This window comes from Atractosteus spatula, chromosome 18 (assembly GCF_055471065.1).
Source record: "Atractosteus spatula isolate fAtrSpa1 chromosome 18, fAtrSpa1.hap1, whole genome shotgun sequence".
Classification (NCBI taxonomy): Eukaryota; Metazoa; Chordata; class Actinopteri; order Semionotiformes; family Lepisosteidae; genus Atractosteus; species Atractosteus spatula.
This window is the reverse complement of record NC_142723.1, coordinates 11,995,035-12,022,736: the sequence shown is the minus strand read 5'-3', so window position 1 is coordinate 12,022,736 and position 27,702 is coordinate 11,995,035. Positions and strand designations below refer to the sequence as shown.

The window sequence follows — 27,702 nt, the reverse complement described above, 5'->3', positions numbered from 1 at the left end:
ATAACGCAAAAATCAGCATCTCGAGATGCAGTGAAATGGTGCACATACAGATATTCAAGTGCATGCTTTTTTTTCAGAAATTTTTAACTCCTCTTGCTTTTTACCCAAGCGCCCATGACCTGGCAGCTAATTTTATACCAGGCTGGGTCACATCCTGTAGGGCCTCTTACATGTAGGCAGGAGCCTGCTCTCCCACCCAGCAGGCTCTGCCAGGGCAACACCTACTGCGCCAGGCAGGATGTGCCTCTCTCTTTAAATGGCTGCTGAGCACCAGCCGCTGTATGATTTCCTTGTTAGCACACATATCCGGAGTCATCTAGAGCTATATATAAACGAATAAGAAATAAAATCAATGCCTGAAGACAGGGCAAGATCCACTCGTGTGTGTCTTTCACATTAGTATAACAGCATTAATTCTTTGCGATATGCTAAGAGAACTAACAGAAGTATACAAAGATGCCAGACAAACCAGAGACAAGGTGTGAAAAAACAATATTAAAATGTATGTTTTTAAAGAACAGTTTTAGGGCCTTTAAATAGGTTCACTTAAATAAGAGAGTGGAACAGTGCAGCAAATTCTGTTCTGGAACGAGATTCTTTGCAAGATTCTTTGTTCTGACAGTTCAGAACTGCTGGAGATGGAGGATGTCTATACAGCACTTCTATCTATCAGTAGTTAGGAACCTGGAAAGGGCCAAAATCCAGAAAGTCGGGCTGGACAGTGAGGAAGTGCTAACGATGAAACCACCGTATATCAAGCTGAGTGAAGAGGTGTCTAGTGAATATGCCTTCAGTTAACAGACCGCCAGCGTCTGTGTAAGCAGCAGCTTGTAACCTTTAACAAAAGAGGCACAAAAAGAATGTCCACATTTCTCTCTTTAAAAACACAAATTAAGCCATAATACAACTAATACTGCTGCTGCTGCAATTATGATTATAAGCTAAGAGCTTGATCAATATCAGCCCATACAGAAAACAAATGGCAGTCCTGACTGGATGCTACCCTACTTCACATGAGCAACAGATTGCCTACATTTCAGTCAAAAGAAAGTTTTCTCGATTGCGAAAACAAGACGACAGAATGCATTTTAACAGGTTCCACTGAATAGGGGAGTTCCTTCACTAAATATTTTTAAGGTGGGACTATTCAGATGGACCAGCAGCTACATCACCCTGCAGCTCTCAACTGGCTACCCACTGAAGCTAAGCAGGGTTGAGCCTGGTCAGTACCTGGGTGCCATCTTTCAGATGAGACTTTAGAGGTCCTGACTCTCAGTGGTCATTAAAGTTCCCCGGGCATTTCTCGAGAAGAGTAGGGAGTTATCCTGGTGTCTGTGCCAAATTTCTCCCCCCCCCCCGCCTTTACTGTGGCCTCCAAATTGTCCCCATGTGTGATTGGGTTGCACTTGCCCTGCAATGGACTGGCGCCCCATCCAGGGTGTACCCTGCCTTGCGCTCATTGCTTGCCGGATAGACTCCGGCTTCCCGTGACACCGTATGGTATAAAGTGGTTTGGTAAATTACAGGACTATTCAGATGGTGGGCTGAATATTTCCACATCCTGTCAGCGTATCATCACTATCACTCCAATGCTAAGGCAAATGAATGTTCAGTAAACCTAGTAAAGATACTATGAATTAAATATTCACTTCCTGACCTACAAGGTATCTTTGTGACCCAACAGGGAACTCAGTTACCATCTCTGAATGTTAAGTGAGGGTACCTAAATGCTTCCAAATGTTTTTCTTCTACAGCTTTACTGAAAGGCACCAGTAAAGAGTTATTGGTGGAAATATTTGTGAGATCTGGCTGCTGTACCTCCTGAAAACTGACATTTTTCCATATGATAAGACTTAAAAAGGTACAATTAGCCAGACAGATTGGTTTTTTAAACACTACAGCTATTATGTAATATCCCTCAAATAGCTATGAAAGCCTAATTTTAAATGATTAAACGGTTTCTTATGTATCAAGAGATCTAAAGGCCATAATGTAAGTTTTGCTTGTGCAAGAGCGTACAATTTTAAAAACCTAATCAAAGCCACAACTGTTAGTAATGAAACAGAAACAGATGAGAATGCAAGACCATGTGCCTAAGAAAGCTCAGAGTGATTGCATTCCAGCCTTCTGCTCTTATCTGCCCATTCCTTTTAATCACTTTCCTCTGTGTGATTGGACTTTTAAACAAGCCAGTGTCGGATCAGACTGAGCGGCATGGATAACATGTGGGCACAACACCAAGAGCTAGCACAAATCGTCACGCAGGGGTCCGATTTTTATTAATGGGTCAGAAATTTATGGCACCGCTTGGGGTGACCTGATGCAGGCAATTCCAGTTCCTCTGGAATGCTCAGCATTCTATGGCTTCTGATGTTTGAGAAAAATATCTTAGATTAAGCCTCGTTATTTCATCTTGGTTGAATAAGGGGCACCATTGTCAAACAGTACCATTACAACAAGCAGTATACACCAGAACTAGTAAAACAGTGCACAGCCTTGCCCATACTCTGTTACTGAAGACATCAGCAGGTTCCAACATTAGGTGGCACCCTTGTCGCAATCATGAAAAACCGAGAGAGAAGTTTTATCCTGCTGCATGTCCCCTTACTGTTCTTTCACTCTCACTCAGCATCTTTGTTTTCTTTCCCCCTCCAGTCAAGCTCAACAGGGTCATCCTATGGAACAAGTACAACTACGACAGAGCTCCCCAGCCAAGACAGCGCTGAGTCTAACACGAGGACCAGCACTGCGGCACTGGAGGAAACCAGCACAGCAACAACCACCACCCTCCTGGAGACCAGCACAACAACAGAGGGCCGCAGTCTGGGGAAAGACATTGCAGCTTTGGACTGGTGTTACTTGTCCCTTGCTCTAGTAGGCCTGATAGCCAGCGGTTTCATTCTCTACAGCTACCTTAAGTCCTACAGAACTGGATGCACCTTCAGAAAACTGGACATCCTTGTTGGTGCCCTTTCCATTTCAGACTCTTTCATCATTCTTTACTCCATCCCCACTATTCTGCTGCCCTACTCAAAGATCACTAACCCAAGCTGTGCCGTGTTTTCCTTCTTCTTCAACTTTGCCTATCTGAACGTTCAGTTTCTCCACGTTCTCGTGGGGTGTTTTCTGAAGTGGGAGCAGAGTCACGCCAGAGTAGCTCTGGTGAGGAAGGCCGTGGGCCATCCTGCCATGTGCGTGGCCCTGTCAGCTCTCGCCGCCTTCCTCTGCTCCGTGCTGATAACAGGGCTTCTGGGGACACACGAGGGGATCCATCAGAACATCGCCTGCCAACTGGATCCGCCTGAAGCCTCGCCCCAGTACGACATAGCCAAATTCAGCCTTGGATTTCTGCTTCCCTATCTCCTTCTGATGGGCCTCCTCATCACCTGCTGTGTCGTGTGGATAAGAGACAAAGTGAGCTTCCCTTCCAGGCTTAAGGCATGTTCAGGGATCCTGGCAGTAGGCCTTACTGCTTTCTTCAGCAGACTGGTCTACAATTCTATCCTGGTCCACAGAAGTGGCCTGAAATCGGACACAGGTGAGGGTTCACTCTGGAAGCAGGCCCTGACGCACAGCGCAGAACTTGTGCTCTTCTCCGCCTGCTGCCTCGAGCTGGTGCTCCTCGTCTTCCTCTGCCAGCCGTGCCGGGATGCCCGGAGGGACGTGGTGAGGCACCTCCAGCACTGCTGCCAGAGCATCAGCAGACGGGAGGCCAACCGGAACATCATGGAGCCCCACATTGAAATAGGAAAAGATGACCCAATGAATTCGCTGAATTCAGACAACCAGGAGAGCTGAGATACTGCAAGAGCCTCTTCTCCATCCCAGCATGAATGATCATTAACAAACAGGACTGGTAACTAAGGGAAAAACATCGCCCGTTGCATAAAGGCACGTTCAGAGGCAGATGCAAGGCTTTAGAAGCAAAAACCAACAGCTCCGTTTGCTTCCTCCATGACCACATCAAACTGTTCTGCAGAATGAATGACATTTTTCAATCTAGTCTTCTGAGACATGATAAAGGCTCACATTAAAAACTGCAACAAGAAAGAACATTTTGCTTCCAATCTGCAATGCAGGGTATCAAAGAACAAAGAACAAAAGAGTTTTTTTTTTAAACGCCTTTTTAAAACTACAAAGTGGCTTTCCACCTAGAGCCAGAAAAAAACTACAGTAGTTTTACAAAACAGCAAATCCCCATTCCTTGCACTGTAGTAAACTCACATGTATCTCACAGTTACAAGCAATCCAGAATCACTAGCCTTTGTCTGAATAACACTGTGGCTTTATTATTATTATTATTAATATTTTGCATTGGGAAAGCAGATGTTCTAAACTGAAATAAAACAGCAGTTCAACAAAAGCAGAAACAGGAGAGCCTGCAATTAAAAAAGAAAAAGTTCTGCATTTCAGGAGCCCAGAGCTAAGATAATTTCTTCAAGCATCAGACAGGAGGCAGGCACGTATGTAAAGTTAACTTCAAGTGTACTGGAGCGTGTACGATGAGATCGCCTGAAAAGAAATTAAAGGGCTGATGTGCAAGTAAATGAGTTAATCCTCATAATCCACCCCCTTTTCCTTTTGACTTTGCACAACAGGAGCAATATAATTACAAACTGTTCTAGACTGAATGCAGACTCGACTGCTCCATTCATCCATGCTTTGAAATAGAGGGCAAGTTATTGGGGACTATCCGCTCCAATAACCCAACACGTTCACCGCAGTGCAGCAGGCCCAACTGCTTGACCTTTCACCTCTCCAGAGCAATTCCAGCGCAGCCTAATGTCATTGGTTTTGAACAAAATGCGTGGAGCAACTCTGGACATCCGTTGTCAACAGCTGCAGAAGTGCATGATCAGAAAGTCAATGTAAATAAGGGAAATTAATCACGAGGAAACCAATAATTAAAAGTCCATTTTAGTTTTGATGCTCACATTCAGTATTAAAACTAAGAAAGCCTGTGTTTCTGTTTGTTCTCAGTGGGGCAGAGCCTTTGCCAAACATCCCATTTGAAATTCTTTCCTGCAAAGTCGAAAGTTCATTTCAGTCGCACAAGTCTCACAATACACCAAGAATTTCTATAAATGTCAGGTCTTCCTGACTATTTAGGACACAAGAGCTAAAATAATAAATGAAAAGTCCTCCGTTGTGACAGCGGCTCTGCGGTGGGTTAGGAACCGGGAACTGGTTTTTCGCAGTAGGGGCACGGCTCTGGCTTCAGTGCGCCTGTGGATCCAGGAAGCATCTCGCAGTTGAGAAAAGAAGGGTTGCAAGAGAGAGGAGGCCAATCCGGCTCAGGTGACTGTGTGATCAAATCAGAGCCGAGCAGGAACACGGGGGGCAATTTCTGTGCTGTGAGAGCAAGAGCTCCTCATTTGACTCCCTGTCTGAGCGGCCAAGGAAATTTGCATTTCGTCCGAAACTGGCCAGGATCACCACAGGAGCGCCAACTGCACAACGCTGGCCGCTCACAGCACTTTAGCGCTTGCACTTGGCTATTTAGTGCTTGGTAAAACTCCTAGCATGGCCATGCCATCCACAATACTTGCTGTATTTTTTTAAATAAAATATGAAAATATATTAAACATTTTACATGAAATCCTGTGTGAATCAATGCCAAAAACAAGCAAATAAAAAAACAGCACACCAGAAGAAGGTTAATCAGGTGGCACTAACTTTAGATCAGAGACTGCAAATGTCTTTGACCATTTTAGAGATAAATATGTTAATGAAGTATTAATATAGTGATGACGTGATAATAACCATCATATCAGTCCTGTAATGGGAGACTACTCAAGACTGAACAGGTACAGACTCAGTGACACAGACGCTTGGGTATTAAGTATTAGTAGAGACAACTGGTTTGCTCATTAATAAACCATCCTGAGTCAGAGGTGATGCGGCCAAGTTCTGCTCCTCCAGCAAATTTGTCTATAGGTTGCCATGGCAATGCTGAATACGCGCATTCAGATTCAGAGCCAACCTGTGCAATACGAAGAATGGAGCCCTTGTTGTTTTAGAAAAAATATGATGCAAGGATTCTTTTCAAGTGGTGGGACACAACTGCTTCAGAGTCTGAACCAGTTTAATAAAAAAAAAGAGAGAACCTCACTTTCCCTGCACTCATTCACTATAGAGATGCACACATAATTTGTCATAATTCAACAAAACAAACCTAACCAGACATTAACATATTTCATATACCACAGACAGAATGGAGAATAAGAAATGGGGTTTAGATCCTCTGCTAATGGCAATTTTACTTTTCAGCCAATTCTTACGCGCACAGATCTTGGGAAATGGAAAAGCTGGAGACAGGCTGAACTGGCCTTGTAAGTGGTTCTATTCTTTTGAGCATCTGCTCACAGCAAGTTCATGAATTACCACTGAGGAGTCCATTCACAAACACTGACCTCCAAAACCAGATTCTTAGCCATTTAGCATATGCACTTGACCTAGAACCTCTGTATCATCTGCATCCCAACAATCGAGGCAATAAACTACTTACTGTAAGCACTGTAAGCACAGAGGTAAAACACTTAGGTGACACAGCTGTTTCTTTAGCCTGTCCTGAAGGTTTTGTCTAGATTGATCTTTCTAGATCCAGCCTTGATTATATATTTAACAGCCATGTTTGTCAGCCAGAAAAATATCTGAAATGGAATAATTTACAGTCTCATATTGCTCATCTCAAAATTCGAACAAAAGCAAATGAACAGAGATAATTTCAGGTTTCTCTTTGATGTGGCATGAAAAGCAGTGGATGGATTGGGCCAGCACACTGAGGGGGGAGAATCCGACAACATTGATGGTGCAGACTTTCTCTCCAAGCTTAAGAAATCACAGAAATTAACCCCAAACAAAAGCCCATCACTTCCTAAAATCACTGCAGTGGCTTTTGGGAAACTAAACTTTGCCAAGCTAAGACAAAATCTGGAAAAAAATACAGTAAAGACCCTGAAGCACTGAGGACAACTGGAGCATCAGAGCCAGGCAAAAACTCCTTTTTTCAGACATCATGTGCTTCTCAGACACAGTTTCATAGCTGCTGGCTTAATTTCAAGACTTGTTCTGAATCTTAAAACACACACATCCAATGACAAAGTCTTCCTTGCTGTATACAACAGCTTGCATTCCGGTAACTCAACAGATGTCCTCTCGAAGCTATAAGGTGTCCAAGGAGCCTGCACCATGCCTTTCCTTTTCAAGGTAAACCACACCTTGTTTTCTCTCCATGACTTTCTTGTCAGCTTGCAGCAACTGCGAGTCTATATAAAAGAATGCTGCAATGATGGGCAAAAAGACACACACTCACTCGATGACCTAAAAGGGGGCACTTGACATCGAAACAGAAGGAAACTGCTGCTACAGAGAGAAGGCAGAGCACACAATCTGGAAAAGGATTTGTATGAAAAAACTGTTTCAGTTCATCGCAACCTGGCAACATCCAGTTTTTTTTAAGCATTCAATTTGATTAGGTGTAGTAATTCAGTGAAAATCCCAGCGCCATGCAGAGAGTGTCATAAATACCAGTAACGGACCCGACTACAAATCAATTTTAAGAGGATTTTCTCTTTCTTTGCCGAGTCTGGGGATCGTTTCCTCTGGCAGGTACGCCAGCGAGGGCCCCGAGCAGTGGGTGGTGACCCTGCAGCACTGTTCCTTCCACAGCGCCCTCACCGCCCACTCCTCCCGGCTCCCCGTGCCCCTTGGGAAGCAAACGGATTCGTGCGGCCAACTATGCATCTTCCAGGTCCACCGAGCGCGCGTCGACTAAGAACGAACAAAACGTCTGGAGCCTCGAAACCCGCAAGAACATAACCAAAGAAACCAGCTGGCTGCACATCTCGTTCAGCGCCTCTCGAGAGCTCATGAGCATGAATTCCCACAGGTTTCCATGGTCTTGCCATGCGCCATCCTTACTGTGCCAGGAATTCCTCGTCTGATCCATGTCAGCTGTGTACATACGGCACACCAGTGCTAGAGGAGACCAGACAAACTGCAGATCCCGCCCGAATGTTTAGCAGAATAATCTCCTTTCCCCGCAGAGAAACTCCCTAAATTCTAAAAGGTAAAGTGATAACCTTTGAAGCTGAGGCTAACTGATTTGATTCTAACTTCTGATACACAAGACCTGAAGGGTTACACAAACGCTGAAGACGGGTGACTTGATCACAGCTACTTGAAGGAGGAATTCCGGTTCTAAAACACGTTTTGTTGCTTTATTTACACAGAAATGTGCCTGCTACCCGTCTCATGAAGAAACAGGTCTGGTCAAGAAACGGCTCTGCAAAAGCGGATAGCCAGCGTGTTGTTTTCTCATGCTAGATGTCACTGCGTTTGCAGATGGAGCTGCTGGCCCCGTTTTCTTCTGCTGCTTTGTTTGTTTTCCATGTTGCCGTAGGAATATGTGGTGCCTGGGAAAAACAGGGATGAGCCAAGCAGGCCTGTGAAGCTGGCGGTTAAGTGCTCCTGCAGACGTCTGCCCTGAGGTTCTGGCGGGAAAGCCTTTTCGACGGTTACGAACCGGCTGCTCATCGCTGGCCTTTCTGATGAGAATGGCTCTGCTTTGCCGCCCTCCTCCCCATCAACCTCTCTCCTTATTTGTCTAACAAACATCATCCTGAACTTCAGAGGCCATGTCTAAATTGGCTTCCCCTGGTAGTTCTCAGCCCTGCATCTTCTGGGTTTCATTCCTGCTGAGCTCTTCGGCAATTAAGGTAGCTGATCTGCAGCTCATTAAGAGCTTTTTATCTGCTCACACGAGCCTGGGTGGGGTTATTAATTAGTATCAACCCTGACAGAACTGCCAGGTTTTACGCCAGCCCTTATTCAGGTGTGTGGGGTGCCATTAACTGGACCACTGCAGAACACAAAGTCTATTTCTGATGGGAGGTTTCGATAGCTCGTGATTTCCACCCATGTCTGAACATCATTAGTCACCCATTAGAGCTGTTAAGGTAGAAAAGAATCACCTAATAAGCAAGCAGAGCACTGAATGGACAGAGCTCTGTTTCTTCTCAACTGCAATCGTGCAGTACGGCATTAATGAAAACACAGCCTGAACAGTGAGGCGTTATGAAACAGTCTGATGGAACCCATGCAAACCTCAAACAAATACAGGAACAAAAAGATTACATACGAGATAAAATGCTATCTCTTCCATGTCCTCATTACATTCATAGGCAACAAGAAATTCTGTTTTCACTGACCTGCTTTAAATCAGGCTTCAAAAGACATTACTGCATTTGGCCTTTTCTTGTAAGTTTACTTGAGCAGCTCCAATATAAAGAAGCTGTTGTTTTTCTTTTTGAGAGCTCAGAGATGCTGGGTTACAAATGGTGCTTGTATAATAAAGGTGTTGCTGTGAATTAACTTCAGCATTGCAATTCCGATTCACTGCAGTTTCGCACACAAAAGATAACCAGCATCGGTATGTATTTAAAACCCATCGAGGGCCAGAATCAAAACCAAAACCATATTTTATTTATAAAATGTGACATAATATTGTCCCTATTCAGTTCCAGAAAAGGGAAGTCACTGCTTCACGTTTTCAACACAAAAAACCCAGATACAGTAGATGACTAAAGGTCCTCAGCACCACTGTGAAAGGATGTTGCAGAGCGCAGACCTTTGTATGAGTAAAGCCTTGACAGTGTAAGCTGAGAGATGGAGAGCACAGCCAGCTTGTTCCGTGCCAACTCAGCGGTTTGGTAAGTGTTTTGTAATTACAGCACTAAGTGCACTCCTGAACTAAGCTGATGGCAACTAGATCTAGATGGAACAAACATGTTAAAAAAAACACAGTGGTTGGATTGACTTTTTATGAGTTTACAGCAGGGTAACAACCACCTTTCGAGACTAGAGTGCCTGAAAGACCATTGTCTCACACCTGCGCCGGGCCAGTGAGTAACCGCACCCGAGACCCAGACCTGCACCAGGCCAGTGAGTAACCGCACCTGAGACCCAGACCTGCGCCAGGCCAGTGAGTGACCGTACCTGAGACCCAGACCTGCGCCAGGCCAGTGAGTAACCGCACCTGAGACCCAGACCTGCGCCAGGCCTGTGAGTGACCGCACCTGAGACCCAGACCTGCGCCAGGCCAGTGAGTAACCGCACCTGAGACCCAGACCTGCGCCAGGCCTGTGAGTGACCACACCTGAGACCCAGACCTGCGCCGGGCCAGTGAGTGACCGTACCTGAGACCCAGACCTGCACCAGGCCAGTGAGTAACCGCACCTGAGACCCAGACCTGCGCCAGGCCTGTGAGTGACCACACCTGAGACCCAGACCTGCGCCGGGCCAGTGAGTGACCACACCTGAGACCCAGACCTGCACCAGGCCAGTGAGTAACCGCACCTGAGACCCAGACCTGCGCCAGGCCTGTGAGTGACCACACCTGAGACCCAGACCTGCGCCGGGCCAGTGAGTGACCACACCTGAGACCCAGACCTGCGCCGGGCCAGTGAGTGACCACACCTGAGACCCAGACCGGCGCCAGGCCAGAGAGTGACCATACCTGAGACCCAGACCTGCGCCAGGTCTGTGAGTGACTGCACCTGAGACCCAGACTGGCGCAAGGCCAGAGAGTGACCATACCTGAGACCCAGAGCTGCGCCAGGCCAGTGAGTGACCACACCTGAGACCCAGACCGGCGCCAGGCCAGTGAGTGATGACACCAAAGACCCAGACCTGCGCCAGGCCTGTGGGTGACCAAACCTGACACCCAGACCTGCGCCAGGCCAGTGAGTGACCACACCTGAGACCCAGACCTGCGCAATACCAGTGAGTGACCACACCTGAGGCCCAGACCGGCGCCAAGCCAGTGAGTGACCACACCTGAGACCCAGACCACTCAAGCCCATGCCTCTCTTTCACTCTCTTCCTACCTGCCTGGTGAATGCACAGAGCTCATTAATAACGTAAAGAGTAGAGACAGCATATGCCCAGTTCACTGTGTGCTGGAAGGACCTGTTTATTTGCACAGTGTTAGTATACCCCGTAGAAAAAAAGTGCTTCTGGCATCAGTTTCCAGGGCTCACGGACTGACAGGATTCAGCATTCTCAAACCCAGTGTCAGCAAAGCAGCTAGAGAAACAACGAGCAAACACTGAGCAGGAAATGGAGCCAGATACTATATTACCAAGGGTCCATATTAAAGGTGATAGCGAACAATGACAAATGCAGACTCTTCAAGTTGTTTTGTTTTATACAAGAGTGTGAATATAAAGCAGAAAGTATAATTAAAATGTCCTCCCACTTCAAGCCCTGTACATAAAACATTTAGCTCCAGTAACTGATGAACGAACACAGATGATGGTTTGATGGCAGCAAGCGGTCAGGACTGAGCCAAGAACAACACCAGCAGCTACAATAACACTCCCTTCTGCTAAGGAGCCTGAAGTTGCTCTGAATACTTTTCAGTAGGAAGCCAAAATACAAAGGGTACCTCCCCAAAGAGTAGGCCTGGTGGACTCGGAGAATGTCATTAATATTGTTATGCTAAGTACAGTAAAAGTAAAATGTGAATGTAGCTCCCTTGAGGCCATTTATAGATGGTTTAGGGATGAAAAGCAACAATATATCATCTATTTTGCTGAAGCAAAGTAGTAAAAATGTGAACCTCAATGTCAGAATAAAATTTAAAATAGCTATGAAGCAATGCAGATCACTAGAAAAAAACACCCAGAAAAGTTTTCTTTTTATCTCAGTGAACAGAACATTTAGAAATGTCTTGCGAGCAGAAACAATGCAGACTGACTCAACTGCATTTGTCCTTCCCTCCCTCTTTCGCAGTGTCCAGCCACTGTGGCGTCTCGGAAGATCTCTCTCTGGTGTGGGATGAGGACAATGGTAGGTTTAATCAGCACAAGACAGGCGTGGAGCCCAGCAGACATGTACAGTAGGTAACAGAGATGTGCCATTTTACCCTTCAGATGGAACATTAAAAAAAATGTCTTCCACTGAGTCCATGGATGCATGCTTCTTTTTATTAGGAATACGTCTATATTGCCCATTACCCATCTACAGCCAGCCTTCTAACATGCAGAGACAAGACAGCTCTTCATATAAACTCTCCAAGCACCCAGGCCACAGTGCTACAAATGGTCTTGTTAACCAGTCAGTCAACAAGCCAACATACTGCTCCAAGAGCATTTGCTTAAAAAAATAATTAGGCTATAACAGTTTAAATGATTGATTCAGAAGGATGCAAGAAAATGAGATTAAATTGCTGTTTTTTTTATTCCTTAAAGTTAAAAAACAATTATGAAAAAAGTGGCAACAGCATGTACTGATGGTCTTATTTACTTTTAAAAACAACTTCACATTAAGTAATTCTGAACTGCTCATATTGCATGAAACTAAGTTTTTATAAGTTCAGGTGGGTAGCTGCGCCAGCATGCGTAGGCTGCAAAGGAACAAGTAATAGGTTTATTCCATGCTGAAAAAAAGAAGAAAGAGAACACAACGTTTCGGCCGTGGAGCCTTCTTCAGGTGTGAGAGAGACAGGGCAGTAGGCAAAGGTAAAGTAGCCTACTTTACCTTTGCCTACTGCCCTGTCTTTCTCACACCTGAAGAAGGCTCCACGGCCGAAACGTTGTGTTCTCTTTCTTCTAAGTTTTTATAAGCTGACGATTTACCTGGACACACAATGGTAAATGCTGGAGAGTCGCGACCAGCAGTCTGAGTACTGGAACTGCTCAGTACTGCTGCTTGAATCGGGTAACAGGACACACCCCTCGGAAGTGAACTATGAGCTCCAATGTGGGAGAGTGGGAGAGGGATGCTCAGTCTTGTCCAAGCGGTTAGAGACTGGTACAGGAACGGTGTCTGTATGGGAACCATCAGCAAGACGGCCTCAGTGACTGAGCCACTGGGAAGCAGCTGGGATCAGTGTTTTTTTGGAAAGCTGAACCCTGTGGATTGATGATCGGTCAGGTTGTGCTGGGTTGTTCTGTTAATGTTAATTCATAAGCAACGACAATGCACTCACAGCATAATTGCCACTGAAATCGAGTCAGTCTGATTTTTTTTTTTCAGGAAATGGAAAAACAAACCAGAACAAATATCCCTGGTTGCAAGTACGCCTTTTAACATCTTAAGCAAAACAAATTGCCCCTCCATATCTTTTTTAAAGACTGAATTAATACAAAATTGTAACCTCCTCAACAAAAGCCAGATATTTATAATCGTCCTGTTTTTCCTGTACAAAAGACAGTAGCTAAATCTTGTCTGGGGAAAAAAAAACATTTCTCAGGATCAGTCTGTAACACGTGTCATCCCTACGCAATTAGACAAGATCACAGAATGAAACCAGGCAGTGAGGCATTTGAAAAGGAAGTATTCCTTGTGCTGAGCTCACACTCACTGCTAAAAGCTGCAAGCTGCACAGAGATATTCTGCAAAGAGTGGAGTGTTTACATTACCGTTTCATCAAACTGGAGAATTCTAAGTATGAGCTGTAGTAGTTTTCGGAGAGAAATTATCATAATTTCATCATCATTCTAGGATGCAGCCTACAATTTTATGGGCAGTGTAGCATAGTGGTTAAGTCTCTGGACTCATGACTGCCAGGTTGTGAGCCTGAGTCCCCACTGTAGACACTGCTGTAGTACCTTGTGCGAGGAGGTGCTTTTACCCAGTTGCTCCAGTCCACCCAGGTGTGAGACCAGCATCACTGAGGGGTATTTCCTGAGGTGGACCAGTGTCCAATGTAGGGGCGGAGTCAGGTGTGCTCTCTCCCCGTAATGCCATCGAAACCAGAACAAGCCCTGGCCTAATAAGCCACTATCACTTGAATACAGTACTAACTTACCTACCCCAGAATGCAGCAGACTCTGGCTACGTTTTAGAGCTAACGCAGGTCAACGGAAAGCAAGGCATCTTGTAACTGTTTCAAAGGATTTTTTTCAGAATATTAATGGAAATGACTGGCAAAGTCTCCCTCGATGCCAGTTTCAGGAAATGAAGCATAGATAAAAACATGGTGGAGAGGCCAAGAGACAAAATTGAAAGAAATGTTGAAATGGAGGCTAAACCAAATAATAAAAAGTTCTTTCTATCCTGCAACAGCAAAAGATTAATGAAGGATTAAGTAAAATATACCCAGGACAGGAATGGTAGACTTTGTGACAATGAAAGGGAATTGGTTAATATACTAAACAAGAAGTTCACTTAGGTGTTCACCAAGGAAGAAACCAACAACATGCCTCATGCACAGGAATGACAAAGTTCTGTACCGGTGAAGAGTTTCAGGTACTGGAAGTACTCAAGATTAATAAACCCCAGGGCCTGATGCTGTCTTTCCAATTATACTCATGACATTATTCAGAAGCCATTGATGCAACTCTTCCAGCAGCCCCTGAAGACAGCAGTTGCAGTCCATAAAAAGGGTGAGAAACTGAACTATGTTACTGACCGACCAATAAGTCTTCTGACTTCTGCTCCATGCAGGGTAAAGTAAAAGATTCTAAGAACTAGAGGATCATCTATACATGAATAATGTCTTTGGAGCAGCATAGATTTACAAAAGGTAGGTCTTGTCTGATAAACTTTAAGTTCTTTGAACAAGCATCAACAGTAACAGGTACACACTGGGCATCCGATATGGCAAATTTTGAATTCAGAAGGCTTTGCTTAAAGTTCCCCAGGAAAGAGGACTTATCACAAAATACTGACACTCAGCAGTGTCCAGGAAAAGGTGTGATGGGGGCAGGGGGGAATCTGGTACAAACATGTTTGAAATGGGTACTCGAGCAGAACTAATCAATTTCTCAAAATTAAATTGATTGGAAATCAATATCAACTAAGTAAAGAACCGCATTCCTAAATGCCATCACATGAAATGACAATCGAGGAGCTTGAGTGACTGTCAGTGATGAGACTGCTGCAGACTCCTAGGCAGGTCTCGGATGTGACCGCTGGCTTGTTTTAGTGTAATGTATCATCTGTGATCTAAAGCAGATGGGCCTGGAAACCGTGCAGCAGCCTGGAGCCGACAGAGTGGCGCACCTTCATCTTGGCCCATCTGTAGCGATCTCTAAACACAAAAACACGTTCTGCGCCCTCTGAGGGAGACCCCTAATGGGGAGACTGAAGGGGGGAGGGGCCGCAGCAGCCCCGCCTCTGGAAAGTGGGGGTGCATTCCAAGCGTACAGCCTTCCTGACAAACCCTGTGTGTTTCCTGTGCGCCACAGCACACCCATGGCTGTTCCAGCTCCAGGCTGCAGGACCCACTGGGGCAGAAAGGTAGAAAGGACAGGAGCTGCTTGCAGAGAGCTGCCCATCCTCTCTCCCTCCGCTGGGATCTCTGGAACGTAGAGCCGGCGTCCCCTGGGGCCTCGTTAGGACACAATTATAGACACACACACGGTTTCGAGACTCGTCACAGCCCCTCCACTTCACCACATAATAATCACCGTGGACAGAAGCAAACATTATTCCTGTTGGAATTCAAAAGCCTGTACCCACGTCCAAAAAAAGGAAGTTTTTTAATGACTCATTGGATTTTATGACTCACTGTATGCAAATAGATAACAACAATTATAAAAATCACAGAGCAGGACTCTAGATTACATGCCTTTAGTGGAGGAGATACAAAGGAGCTTCCACTAAATGATTTTTATGATTTATAAAGATTTCCTAACCATTTCTGAAAAAAAAAACAGTGCAACTACCATCTTACCAGCAAGTGGAATTTTGCAAATTTGTGATTTAGAGCTCACAAATCGCTGTTTTTCTATTTATTTAAATCTAGCTCCATGTTTATGGTATACAAAAACCTGCCTTTTATTTCCTGCTTCCCCAGGCATGTCAAAGGCTCATTACTTCTTCGGCGTATAGCTTATGTCAAATGAAGAGCTCCTGCCTTGCTTCCTTGGCATAGCCTTCAAAAACAGCTCGCAGCAGAGTGCCCTGTGACCGGGCAGAAAACGAACAGTCTGAGCATCACAGCCAGGCCAATCAGGACAGCCTGTTCTCCTAAAGTATGTACCGAACTACAGGCACTGCACTATTCACAAAGCTCTTAATGGAACGTGGGCAAGCACTCTTTAATCACACGTTCTGTAAATATGAGCAATCCATCCCGCAGAGCTCATCTGCCATCTGATCACTTGGACAAGGCGTAGATAGATGCAGATTGCATGGTATATTTATGCATATCTTAACATGCACAGCATACAGACAAATTGCAAAGGAAACACCTAATAGCATTAAGAAGACGACTATCAAGCAATGCTGGCGAAAATTAGTTTTAACTTAAATCTAGTCTGATACCATTTCTAACATAGCCACCGTGATCAAATTATAGCAAAGCCCTGCTTCACATCTAAAAGATGTATTCGGCTGTCCTTGTCTGCACCAGACACCCGTGCAGTTTCGCTTCCTCAAGAAGTCACTTAATGGTAAATATGCCATAATACTCCTTACACTTATTTAGCGCTTTTCTGGACACTCCACTCAAAGCTCTTACAGGAAATGGGGACCCCTCCACCACCACCAGTGTGCAGCCCCACCTGGATGATGCGACGGCAGCCATAGTGCGCCAGTACACTCCCCACACACCAGCTATCAGTGGGGAGAAGAACAGAGTGATGAAGCCAGTTCAGAGATGGGGATTATTAGGAGGCCATGATTGGTAAAGGCCAAAAGGAAATTTGGCCAGGACACCAGGGTAACACCCCTACTCTTTTCAAGAAAGACCCTGGTGTTTTTAATAACCACTGAGTCAGGACCTCAGCTTTACGTCACAGGATGGATGCCTTTTTTACAGTAAAGTATCCCCTGTACTGGGAAATTAGGAACCACACAGACTGCAGGGTGAGCTCCCCCGACTGTTCCCAGTAACACCTCTTCCAGCAATAACCTTAGTTTTTCCCAGTGGGTGGTCAGCTGTGAGTTCAGGGTGATATAGCTGCTAGCTAGCAAAACAATACATGATAGACCACAATGAAGTTTACAGCACTGGTGAAATTCTCATGAGGAATACTTCTAGGAGTACAGGCCGCTTAGAAAGGAGAAGTGACATTTAGCAGGAACTGTTAAGCACAGTGTGAACTGACAAATGTATTCTTCCCCTGGTGTGAAAAATAAAGAGGTTAATTATGAAGGACCCGACAGAGACTGCGGCGCTGCTGTGTGAGCGCGTGTTCGCTCAAGTCCCTGGACCAGCCAGGCTCCGTCAGCAGACAGAAGGCGTACGCTCGTCTCAAAAGGAAGACACCTTTGCCCCTGAAACGTGGGCTGTACCGCAAACGAACGGGCCTCCGGTCTGCCAAACAAAAAGTGACGCTGCAGTGAGGCTGAAAATTAGCAGCTCGCTTTCCTTCTTTGCGGAAATGTCATTGATCCACCGAGATAGGTGGGGGCAAAATACCTGAAAACTCATCACGCAAAACAACAGAAACAGTGCTGGCTCCATAGAAGCTCAGCTAGAGCTTATTAACCAAATGGCCTCCTTTTATTGTTCTGCGAACAATGCAGGAGTCAGACGGGTCCTTTGAACACCCTCCTACACAGGAAAGTCAAGGCAAGGAGCAGCCTGCAGCGTTTCCATTTACTGCTCTTCTCTGCCAGTCAAGACAGTCCTGGTTATATCACACGTCCAGTTTCATCCATGAAGCATTAGGAAGAGCACAATTCTTTTCACAAAATGCATTCAGGAAATTTTATAACCAGTGAAAGGCGTCTAGCTCAAACATAACACAGCACTACTTGAAAACTGTTTTCTAAAAACAACAAAATTCCCTCGGTCAGAACATGGAAACATGAAAAGTTTAGAAGCATAACAGAGCTGAAGACATTCTAAAAATTGAATGACTTTTGTTAATAGAAAAAAAAGTTACTAGCTTTACCACAATGTAATATCTAATCTTTTTTTTTCATTTTCTGCAGCATTACCAATAATGGAAAAGTGCTTAATGCCTGGTGCATGTAGAAATTAGAAATCTGCAAGCACTGACAGTCCTGAAAGGCTTTGAGAAACTGTGCTTCACTGTGAAAGAGCATGAAGCAGTCTTTCATCTAGATTGTTGGTTACTTGTCATGACTTTGCTGATTATATTTCTAGATGCAACCTCCCATCTATGCTCTCATAATGAAAATAATTAATAATATATAAAAAATAATAATCAAAAAATGAACGGTGAAAGCAGATCATTATTTTACTTTGTATATGTTGTATTTGTAAATCTTTTCATTGTTAAATAAAAAGTTAAAAAAGAAACTGTGCTTCACGTTTGTTCCAGGAGCCTTTTCCACAGTCTTGGCAGAGCACTGCCTTAATCCTAGGGAAATGAGTTATTAACAACGCAGAGCTCAGGGGTTTCAAGTCACAAACGGCTAGGAAACAAACCACAAAGCGTCCCCCGGTCTGTACAGCCCCTGATGCCAAGTGAAATCTGGGACATTCATTGAAAGTTCGACTGTGGAGGGCCAACCCTGAACAGAGCAGTGCTTAGACAGAGTCCTGGCACGGCCCAGCTGTGGGGAAGTTTCCACGGTGACTGAGGGAGGTGGAGAAGGCGGTGGGGAGGGGAGGCTAGCACCGGGAGCAAGCACATTTTGTGATTTGCTGCTTATGGACGGCTCTCTCTCTCTCTCCTCGGCTGGGCTGAACAGCAGGTGGCGTTCAGAGGAGCAGGCGACTGCACTACCTCAGCAGCTCAAAGTGCTCCACTGCGCTGACGAGCGCGGAGATGGGGACTACTTCACGGCTCAGCAGTTTCTTCTGCCCCGGAGAAGCAGACAGAATGAGCAACAAGCCTTCACCGGAAAAGTAAGTCCATTCTTTCACTCGGCCAAGATCGCGTTTGAATCTTGCAGATGTCTTTTTTTCTCTAACGGAAAACGAAGAAAGCATCATTGTCAGCATCAGCCCAGAAACTTCAGCAATACAATCGCTTTGCCTAAAGTGGTCCGATCTTGGCTTTGCTTAAGCTGGCAGGCGTACTGTTACCTTGGGAAGGTGATCTTCCAAGTAGCACGGTGCTGAATTTAAAATAAAGAGCAGCCGCCAGTCTAGCTGAAAGGAAAGGAGTACCGCACATGCAGTTCTCCGAAAATAACTGGGTCTCTTGCTGACAAAGGCTCATGTTTAAGGAACCTTGGAAAGAAATCTGAGGACACTGTGGCATAAATCGACAAAGGGATTTAAAACAAAAACTGGGACAAGAAGCGTCTGGCTGGTTCGAACAAAAGAAAGCATCCCAGTGGGAATTTCTGTACCACGAATTTAGTTGGTCATAGAGAGCGAGACCATGCATAATTCAAGTCCTCTGGTACCAGCAGCCACTGAGCTCTACAGCCATCTGGGCTGAGCAGCGCAGGCTACAGGCTCACTTTTCCCAGAGACCGGGGTCTCGCCACACACAGTCGCGAGATGGCCTGACCCTGGCTTTAGGACTAGGGCAAGGTATTGCTCAGTAACGTGCGTGCTTGTGTGCTTTGGTAGTACACACGTACTTTTTTTCAAAGGAATCTTGTCATTTCTCGGCTGAAGCTCCACAGCCTCCCTCTGTCAAAAACTCCATTGCAATCTCTTATAAGCGTCTGGGAAATTTAGACTTGAGTTCCGTAGCTTTTAACGCGGACCTGCATGTCATCTTAGCGCTTCATTCTCCAGTACACAGGAAAGCTCTCTTTTACTGCATGACTGATGAGGCTCAGCAGACACCTTCTCGCAACAACTGATGATCAGATCCTCTGCAGATGAGCGTCATATGGTTTACTAAGGTCGCTAAGACAATGGTCTCAGCAAAAGCAGGACGTACGAAAATTAAACATTCAGGCTTGAAAATACACCTTACTTGTGAACGGTCCTCACGATAAACAGAGCAAGTGTTGATGAGAATATGCCAAAGCACGTTTACAGTGTCTATGCATGTGCATTTAGCCGAGTCACAAAACAGATTTCTTGAGTTTCAATCCAGGAAAGCAAATGGCAGGGTACAGGAATATGAAAACTAATATCCAGTCTTAAAAAAAAACAGTAAGAGATCAGTTTATTTTAAAATGGATATTTTACCTTCTATATGTAAACTCATCCAACAGTCACACTGCACAAGTACATTTCCTTCTTTTTTTCTTTCCTGCTTCAGCGTGCCGAGCTACCTATCCTCACTGTCACCCCAAAGTGCAGCAACAATATCTCTCTGCTGACCTGAAAGATAATAACACTACCAAACTTTTTCATGAAAAAAAAGGGGCCGCGAGGGGAAAAAAAAAAACTATTCTCATTCTCAAATATTTTGCCTCATGTCAGGTTGCTTCATTATCTTGTTTGACTCAATGTAAAGCTTCCAGATCAGGGGAAGTTGGTTGTTCTCTGAAGAGGCCCCTGTGGGTGTTCTCTTGCAGTCTGGGTCACACAGTGCTGGGTTTCTACCAGCAAATGGCCACCATCAGAGGTGCCACGTCTGCCGGCACAAGCCCATCAGTACGGGTGCCCACCTAGCAGAGCCACTGCCAAGAGGCGCAGAGTAGAGGTGCAAAAACAATTATATATTTTTAAAGCGGTTATTGGAATTAGGTTTTTCTTCATGTTTATTAGTTTTGGGAATTTGTGCAAGTTTATTGTGATTCATCAGAAATGAAAAAAGACGTCAGTCTGGATTACTAGCCTGAAGGTTTTACATCAACTGATTGAATGGTCAGAAACACTGACACACACACCTACATATAGATAACTCTGTCGTGAAAGGTCTTCAGAAATCTTGGACACAACTAGGAGTGACACTATGAGCACTGAGAGCTATCAAGCTGTTCCAATAGGTAGCTGCGTCAGCTTGCGCAGGCTGCAAAGGAACAGGTAAAGGTTTATTCCATGCTGGAACGAAAAGAAAAGAGATAACATTTTGGCTGTGGAGCCTCCTTCAGGTGTCTTCTTCATCACACCTGAAGAAGGTTCCACAAGCTGTGTCTGTTTTCCTTTCAGCACAGAATAAACCTTTACTTGTTCCGTTGTCGTTAAGCTGTTTCAATTTTTCGAGCTGATTGAACTAATAGTTCTTAAGACTGATACCCCAAAGCAAGAAATTTACATCTTTCATATTACCAAAAGATATTCATGTCAGCACACATCCAATACATAGTAATTGGAAATTAAGCCATGTATTGTTGTGCAAGATATCGAATAATTGTTGTGAGGAGAGCAGAGTTTCTGGAAGTCTGCGAGTACCTACACCTCGTTTATTCAGGGTCACAGCATCCCACACTGAAAGCACTCAGATGTTACTGCAGAGGACTACTCTCTCTCTCTCCAGTTTGACAGACAGCTGCACAATGAGCCCCAGCGACAGACTGGTCAAAACACAAACGGCCTGTCCTGCTCGTGCCTTTCTCCTGCACTTCTGCCATTCATCTCCGTCAGTTTCCAAAGTAAATCTTTTGGATTTTGGATGTCTGCTGGCAGCTCTCCGGTTCCTTCCCGTACGTTGAGATGGTCTGCAAATCCAGCAAGCTCTCACCCGAGCCGTGAAAGGTCACAGTAATTACCGAGAGCGCAATCGGCCTTCTCCCATTCACTTTGATGTCGGCAAGCAGACAGCCTCATGCTTGTGTTCCACAGGACTGTTAGACCTAATGCAGTGCTGGAGCACCAACTTCATTACAGTACAATTATTAACAGAAAGGGTTATTGCACCAAGGAAGGTTTTTTTTTCAGATTAAGGCTTCTAATATTACCCCAGGATTAAAATGCATTTGCAGCGTTGGCCGCAGACTGATCTTCATCGTGGAGAAGCCAGATCAGCTGGGAATCATAAATAATGCAACGCCAGTTTTCCGTGGAAAATTAAAAGGCTAGGGGAAGGGAGCCTGTCTGCTCAAAGTTCTGTGTGCTCAAAGTGATTACATTTTTAATTAATGCAAAACTCCAATATATTAAAAAAAGTTTCTCAGCTTGTGGCAATCAATGCACGTTAAAGTAGAAACAAACCAATCACTCATTATGATGTTTTGAAACATTTCCTGCTCATAATGACTGATCACTACTAACATTTTCATTACCTAGGACGTTTTGCTGCTACCTAAAGTTCTGAATCAGTGTGCCCAATTAGAAAGCCCATTCTCATACTGAGGGTCTATACACTTTTTATGCATTTGAATTAATGAATTAATGAGTGCCGATTCTTAAAGACCCACTATTTTAAAACCTTCTAAATAAATATCAAATCATGATGCTTAATTAGATCTCATTAGATGTTTGTGTATATTTATTTTATTTAGTTTTCTAATAACCCACAGGGTACTCTTTCGATTACATAAATGCAAAGGTTTAACCTCTCCAGCAATGCAATGTTTTTCTTTTGTTTTTTGCAATAAAGCGCTCAACTGTTTTCCTCCTGAAATCCACAAATTGTAGACAGTGCAACACTATGCAAGTCACCGAGTATTATGGTCTTTTACCTGTATGCTACCTATTTATAGCTGAGCTGGTTCAGCTATGTGCAGGGTGCTATTTTTATGTGCCATATAAAATGAATTACCAAAAGGAACAGGAAATGCTGATAAATACCCAACATTTACTCTAACACTTGAGGTGAGGTAATGTATGCATACTTAAAGCCAAGACTAAATGGACAAATTTTAAATCATTACAACTAACTCTCATATTTCTGCTGCACAAGAAAGACCTGGAGTCATCCTTTCATGACTTTCTACAGACAGAAATTGATGCCCATTCATTTATAGGAGCACAGATCTATAAGATTTTCAACAAATATACAACAGCAGAAGCAAAATCCGCATCGAACAAAACAGGACATTCAAGCGCCACTAAAGCATTTTAACGTCTGGAAGCTGGAGTGCTGGGCTTGCTGCTGCATGCCCCAGCTGAAGCACAGAGACCCTGCGCTGCCAGGCTTTATATAGGCTGTCTCGCGTCGCGTCGCCCAGTCCTGACGGCCCATTCGCATTTAGCTAATTAACAAGTCAGCTTGCATTTTAACAAGTTTCAAATCACTTCAGCGCCTGATTAATAATCACCACGCTTAGACCAGTGTGAGAGGGTGTGCGAAAGGATCAGGAGAGGATTTTGAGCTTGCTCTTCAATGCATGTGTTTAACATTCTGGTTTGCATTTTAACCTTCTTTAGTGCCACTTAACACACCAGGTGCATCTAATCAGACCGCTTAGGGCACACAAGTCCCTTTGAAAAAGGGGTTTTTAAAGTTGGACTTGACTGCGGGTCTTAATTTACATGTCGGCATCAGTATTAATTGTGAAGTTTAGCACTAATGTAACCACATGACAGGCTATTCTAAAGGCCAAAATGCTACAAGTATTAGTCACTGATGACAAGGTTATGTCTGACAGAGACAATGAACAGTGGGCAAAAGTGGAAGGTTGGACTCAAGTGGCATTTAAAAATGATCATCAGGAAGCTCCAGGTTTGGGCAGCTGGGAGTTTGAGACTCCCGCTGTCTCTGGTTAAGCTGGTTAGCAAATTCAAAAGGTAAATCGAAGTAACGAAAGGAAATAAAAACTGCTTAGCATGATCATTACTTCGAAAGACAACGGCATATAGCAGCAAATACATCAGGTCTTCCTAAGTCTTACTGACCAACTTGAGACAGCAGATAATGCATGAACTGTTTTCACAAGCTAACCAGCTAACTCTCACCTCTTCAGTGAATCCAGTCATATTCTCAGACCTATCTCTCCAGATTCCCCAGGTTAAAAAAAAAAATCCACAAGTTGGAATATTATCAATGGTTTTAAAATAAGATGTTCGGTGAAAAAGTGGATTATTTTTGTGATAATTCCAAAACTTGAGGGGTCGCAACTTTGCCCCCTGCTTCCACTCCAGGTGGATGCTTGAAATCTGCTGTGGTGCGATAGACCACGAGACACGAAGCCAGCAAGCCTTCTGGATGGCTGGAACAGCTACTGTAGCTGCAGATCCAGCTTTGAGGTTTAGATAACAGCCAGGGGGGCTAGAAAGAGGAAGTGTTTGAAAAACAAGAGTGGTAAGAGCTGGCCAAGACCACAATGCCAAAGCAATTTAAACCAGACACTGTACACCTAATCTTTTTTTTAATGTAATAACTTTTTTTTCCCTTTTCTCCCCAGCTCAGGTGTCACAGCACTGCCGTCAAAAGCAGCACAGCGGTGAATTAACATTCAAATGGACTGGGAGAGAAAACATCTGGAAAACTGAAAATAACATAAAAACCGCAGCTCCAAGTCACAAGCAATGGATCGCACCAATCTGACTCACTTACAGTTACAAAGAGTGGAATAAAAAAAAAATGGAGTTTTTCACCAGCCCTTTCTGTCCCTTTGTTACGAGATAAACTATTGGTCAGAATGGATTCAGTCAGCTCTTGTCTGGGGCAGAGCAGTGTCTGATGCCAGAATGCAAACTCTGCGTCGGGCAAGACCCTTGTCATAGGCATAAGTGGTGCACTAGGGGATTTAAAAGTGTGAAAGATGTAGCTGCAATCAGAAGCCATGTGACCTGTAATTCGGGGCAGCCAAAGCCAAAAACGTAACAAGCAGTATGGAAGTGCAGGCGACCACACTGTTTCACATTTATGGGAACTGCACAGCACTGAAGCTGAACACTTCGTACGACTGCAATAAAACTGACTTCCAGGACTTGCCTGAGGAGACCCATGACACCTACCAGTTCTACATCATCAGCCTCTTCCTCTCCTGTTTGTACACCATCTTCCTCTTCCCCATCGGCTTCATCGGGAACATCCTCATCTTGGTTGTCAACCTTAACCATCGGGACAAGATGACTATCCCTGACCTCTACTTTGTCAACCTGGCGGTGGCCGACCTCATCCTGGTGGCGGACTCCCTGATCGAGGTCTTCAACCTTAATGAGAAGTACTACGACATCGCCATCCTCTGCACCTTCATGTCCCTCTTCCTTCAGATCAACATGTACAGCAGCATCTTCTTCCTGACCTGGATGAGCTTCGACAGGTACGTGGCTCTGGCCAGCGCCATGAGCAGCAGCCCCCTGCGGACAATGCAGCACGCTAAGCTAAGCTGCAGTCTCATCTGGATGGCCTCCATCCTGGCCACCCTGCTCCCCTTCACCATCGTGCAGACTCAGCACACCGGCGAGGTCCACTTCTGTTTTGCCAATGTCCTTGAGATCCAGTGGCTAGAGGTGACCATAGGGTTCCTGGTTCCTTTCTCAATCATTGGCCTCTGCTACTCGCTGATTGTCCGCATCCTCATGAGGGCCCAGAAACACCGGGGCCTCTGGCCCAGGCGGCAGAAGGCCCTGCGCATGATTGTGGTGGTAGTCCTGGTGTTCTTCATCTGCTGGCTTCCCGAGAATGTCTTCATCAGCATCCAGCTCCTCCAAGGCACAGAAGACCCTGCACAGCGCAGTGGCAAGACGCTGAGGCACGACTACCCGCTGACGGGCCATATTGTGAACCTGGCGGCCTTCTCCAACAGCTGCCTAAACCCCATCATTTACAGCTTCCTGGGAGAGACTTTCAGGGACAAGCTGAGGTTGTTCATCAAGCAGAAGGCCAGCTGGTCCGTGCTGTATCGCTTCTGTCATCACACCTTGGACTTACAGATCCCCGTCAGGAGTGAAGTGTCTGAAGTTTAACACCAGCAGCTCCTCAAAGGATCCTGGGAGGCTTTTAGGCTGGAGTGGCGCAGTTGACCTGAGGCACTGGGGTCAAACACGTCAAGTCTAGGCACGGACAACCCTCTTGGAAAAGTGCAGGAAGTTTGGATTGAGATATCCTTAATGTACCCCAATGACTTCCGAAAATAAGCTTCTCATAACTGCTAGAAACAACAGAAAGAGGAAGAACTGAGAAAGGACAAGGGCCTTGGGAGAACACGCCATAAAACCAAAAAAAGCAGGCGAGAGGAAGCACTGTATTTTCTTTTTGTTATTTAAAGTAATTTAAAACGAGACGCTCTGGGGCTGAACAAGCAGCTTATTCAGGTTAAGGGAAAAAAACAAATGTCATGCGTTATGATTTTCTGACTAAAGAATTTATTAAACACTACTGTTTCTGATGAAGAACATTACTGTACAAAAAGAAAACTGTTTTAGATGCTGACTTGTTTCGTTGAAGTTGCACCTAAACCTTCATTTTCTTGTGGCTTATTACAAAACAATACGGAAAAAGGAATTGTTTTTAAGCAAACATGTTTCACCGGTACTATTTGTTTCTCTGCTATTCTTTTCAATACATATACACTGCTGTGCAAAAGTCTTACATCTTAGACAAAATCAGTAGTTGCAATATATGTATGTTATAAGCATCAGCAATTTACTCAAAGTCTCCAACAATGTTTTCTATTATAATACATTTCACAGTCACTAATACAGCTTACTTTGGAAAAACCTGAGTTTGTCATTTAGCAATCTTTAACTCAAGTGGATAAGAAACTTCAAAAACATCATCATCAAACTATGCATGAATGAATACCCAATGTGAAATGTGTGGTAGCTAATCCATCACATTTAGCAATAAAATACGACTGATTCACTGTCAGACACTCGTTCTCGTTAATTTCATTTGCTCCTCCTTAGACAAGTGTCACATCTCAGGTCATATGTACAAATATCCTACAAGGACTGAACTAGAAATGCTGAAATGCTTTATTTCATTGTAAGCTTTCTTTGAAGAAAGTTTTTTTTGTATCAGTAAACAGCCTTGCTTTCCAAACGGACTAAGCATGGTCTTACCTAAAAAAAAAACATATATGTTTAAGAAGAATGAGATGTTTTGGGATCTCATTACTGAGCCTCCATTTTGTGTGGTACCACATCTGTTCAAATTTAAAAAAATAAAGCCCAATTAGCCCTGTTAGTATTCCACTCTTAGAGTCTCCATGATAAAGATTCTGATATCAGCCACCCAACATACCTAAACATGCAAAGTTAAACTACTTTTTGTGCTACAAAATGCTGATTTATCATGATTGGGGTAAATGGCTACCATTTCCCTACAAGATCACTACAGAATTGGGTTTCTGCTTAAAGGCAGAAAAACGTAATGTGAAGAGCAGATTAATTCTAAATTTTTAAGACTTTCGCACAGCAGTATAAAAACAGAATCGGTTTGTATTAACGCAGTTTATTCCACAAACTCTAAAGACAATGTGTGCAGAGTGCGTCTGGTCAGGGAACAAAGGAAAAGGATTGAGTCCACGAATCCTTTTCTCATTACAAACCATTGTGATGCCTTTACGGTCTATTGCTGAACTGCAAAGTGTTGCTAGGCTGTTATTCTCCACTGCGTGAAAAAGAGCAATATAATGCAATTACTTCTATCTTCTGGTGTATACTTAAATGTCAAAGGCGACGACTCTGGAGAACCCGGAGTATTCTCTCTTAACACCCTCACACTAGGATCTATGAAAAGCAGGGTAATTTTCAGAATAATAAAGCAATGTATTTTGTAAGAAATTGTGCAAACAGATCTGTTTTCTACAGGAGTTATGACCTACAAATCCATTAGAAAAAAAGCTCAGTAATGGTGTTTACTGCAGTAACTGCTTCCTAGCTTCTTGGTGTTTGAGTTGCTTCAGGGGAGGGACCTAACCTGTGGGACATTTACTTGGTTCAAAACACTGTGGGTGCTCTCTTCACAATCTCACACAGCATCTAGAGCTACAGGACTTTCCAAGGAAAATTCCCAAGTTCAGATGGCAGCACCCTTCAGTGCGAGATATATTCTCATACTTACAGTACATACCTCAGTGTCA

At 44.4% G+C, this 27,702-nt stretch overlaps 3 protein-coding genes across 3 annotated transcripts in view; 2 read left to right on the top strand and 1 right to left on the bottom strand.

Annotated features, from left to right (window-relative positions):
* chlsn (cholesin) overlaps positions 1 to 27,702 on the bottom strand; it is a 132,087-nt gene that overhangs the window by 79,823 nt on the left and 24,562 nt on the right. The window lies entirely within an intron of this gene.
* LOC148818579 (uncharacterized) lies at positions 353 to 4,193 on the top strand. Its single transcript, XM_088937005.1, has 2 exons — positions 353 to 367; positions 2,656 to 4,193. The coding sequence occupies exons 1-2, from the start codon at positions 353 to 355 to the stop codon at positions 3,796 to 3,798; spliced, it is 1,158 nt and encodes a 385-aa protein (XP_088793131.1). The 3' UTR covers positions 3,799 to 4,193.
* gper1 (G protein-coupled estrogen receptor 1) lies at positions 18,634 to 27,403 on the top strand. The gene is made up of 2 exons (XM_088936528.1): positions 18,634 to 18,778; positions 24,073 to 27,403. Exon 2 carries the CDS (start codon positions 24,503 to 24,505, stop codon positions 25,580 to 25,582), a length of 1,080 nt encoding a protein of 359 aa, XP_088792654.1. The 5' UTR covers positions 18,634 to 18,778; positions 24,073 to 24,502; the 3' UTR covers positions 25,583 to 27,403.

What these genes read in the sequence shown, in the direction of transcription:
- gper1 (XM_088936528.1), top strand. Translation starts at nt 24,503, where the DNA reads ATGGAAGTGCAGGCGACCACACTGTTTCACATTTATGGGAACTGCACA.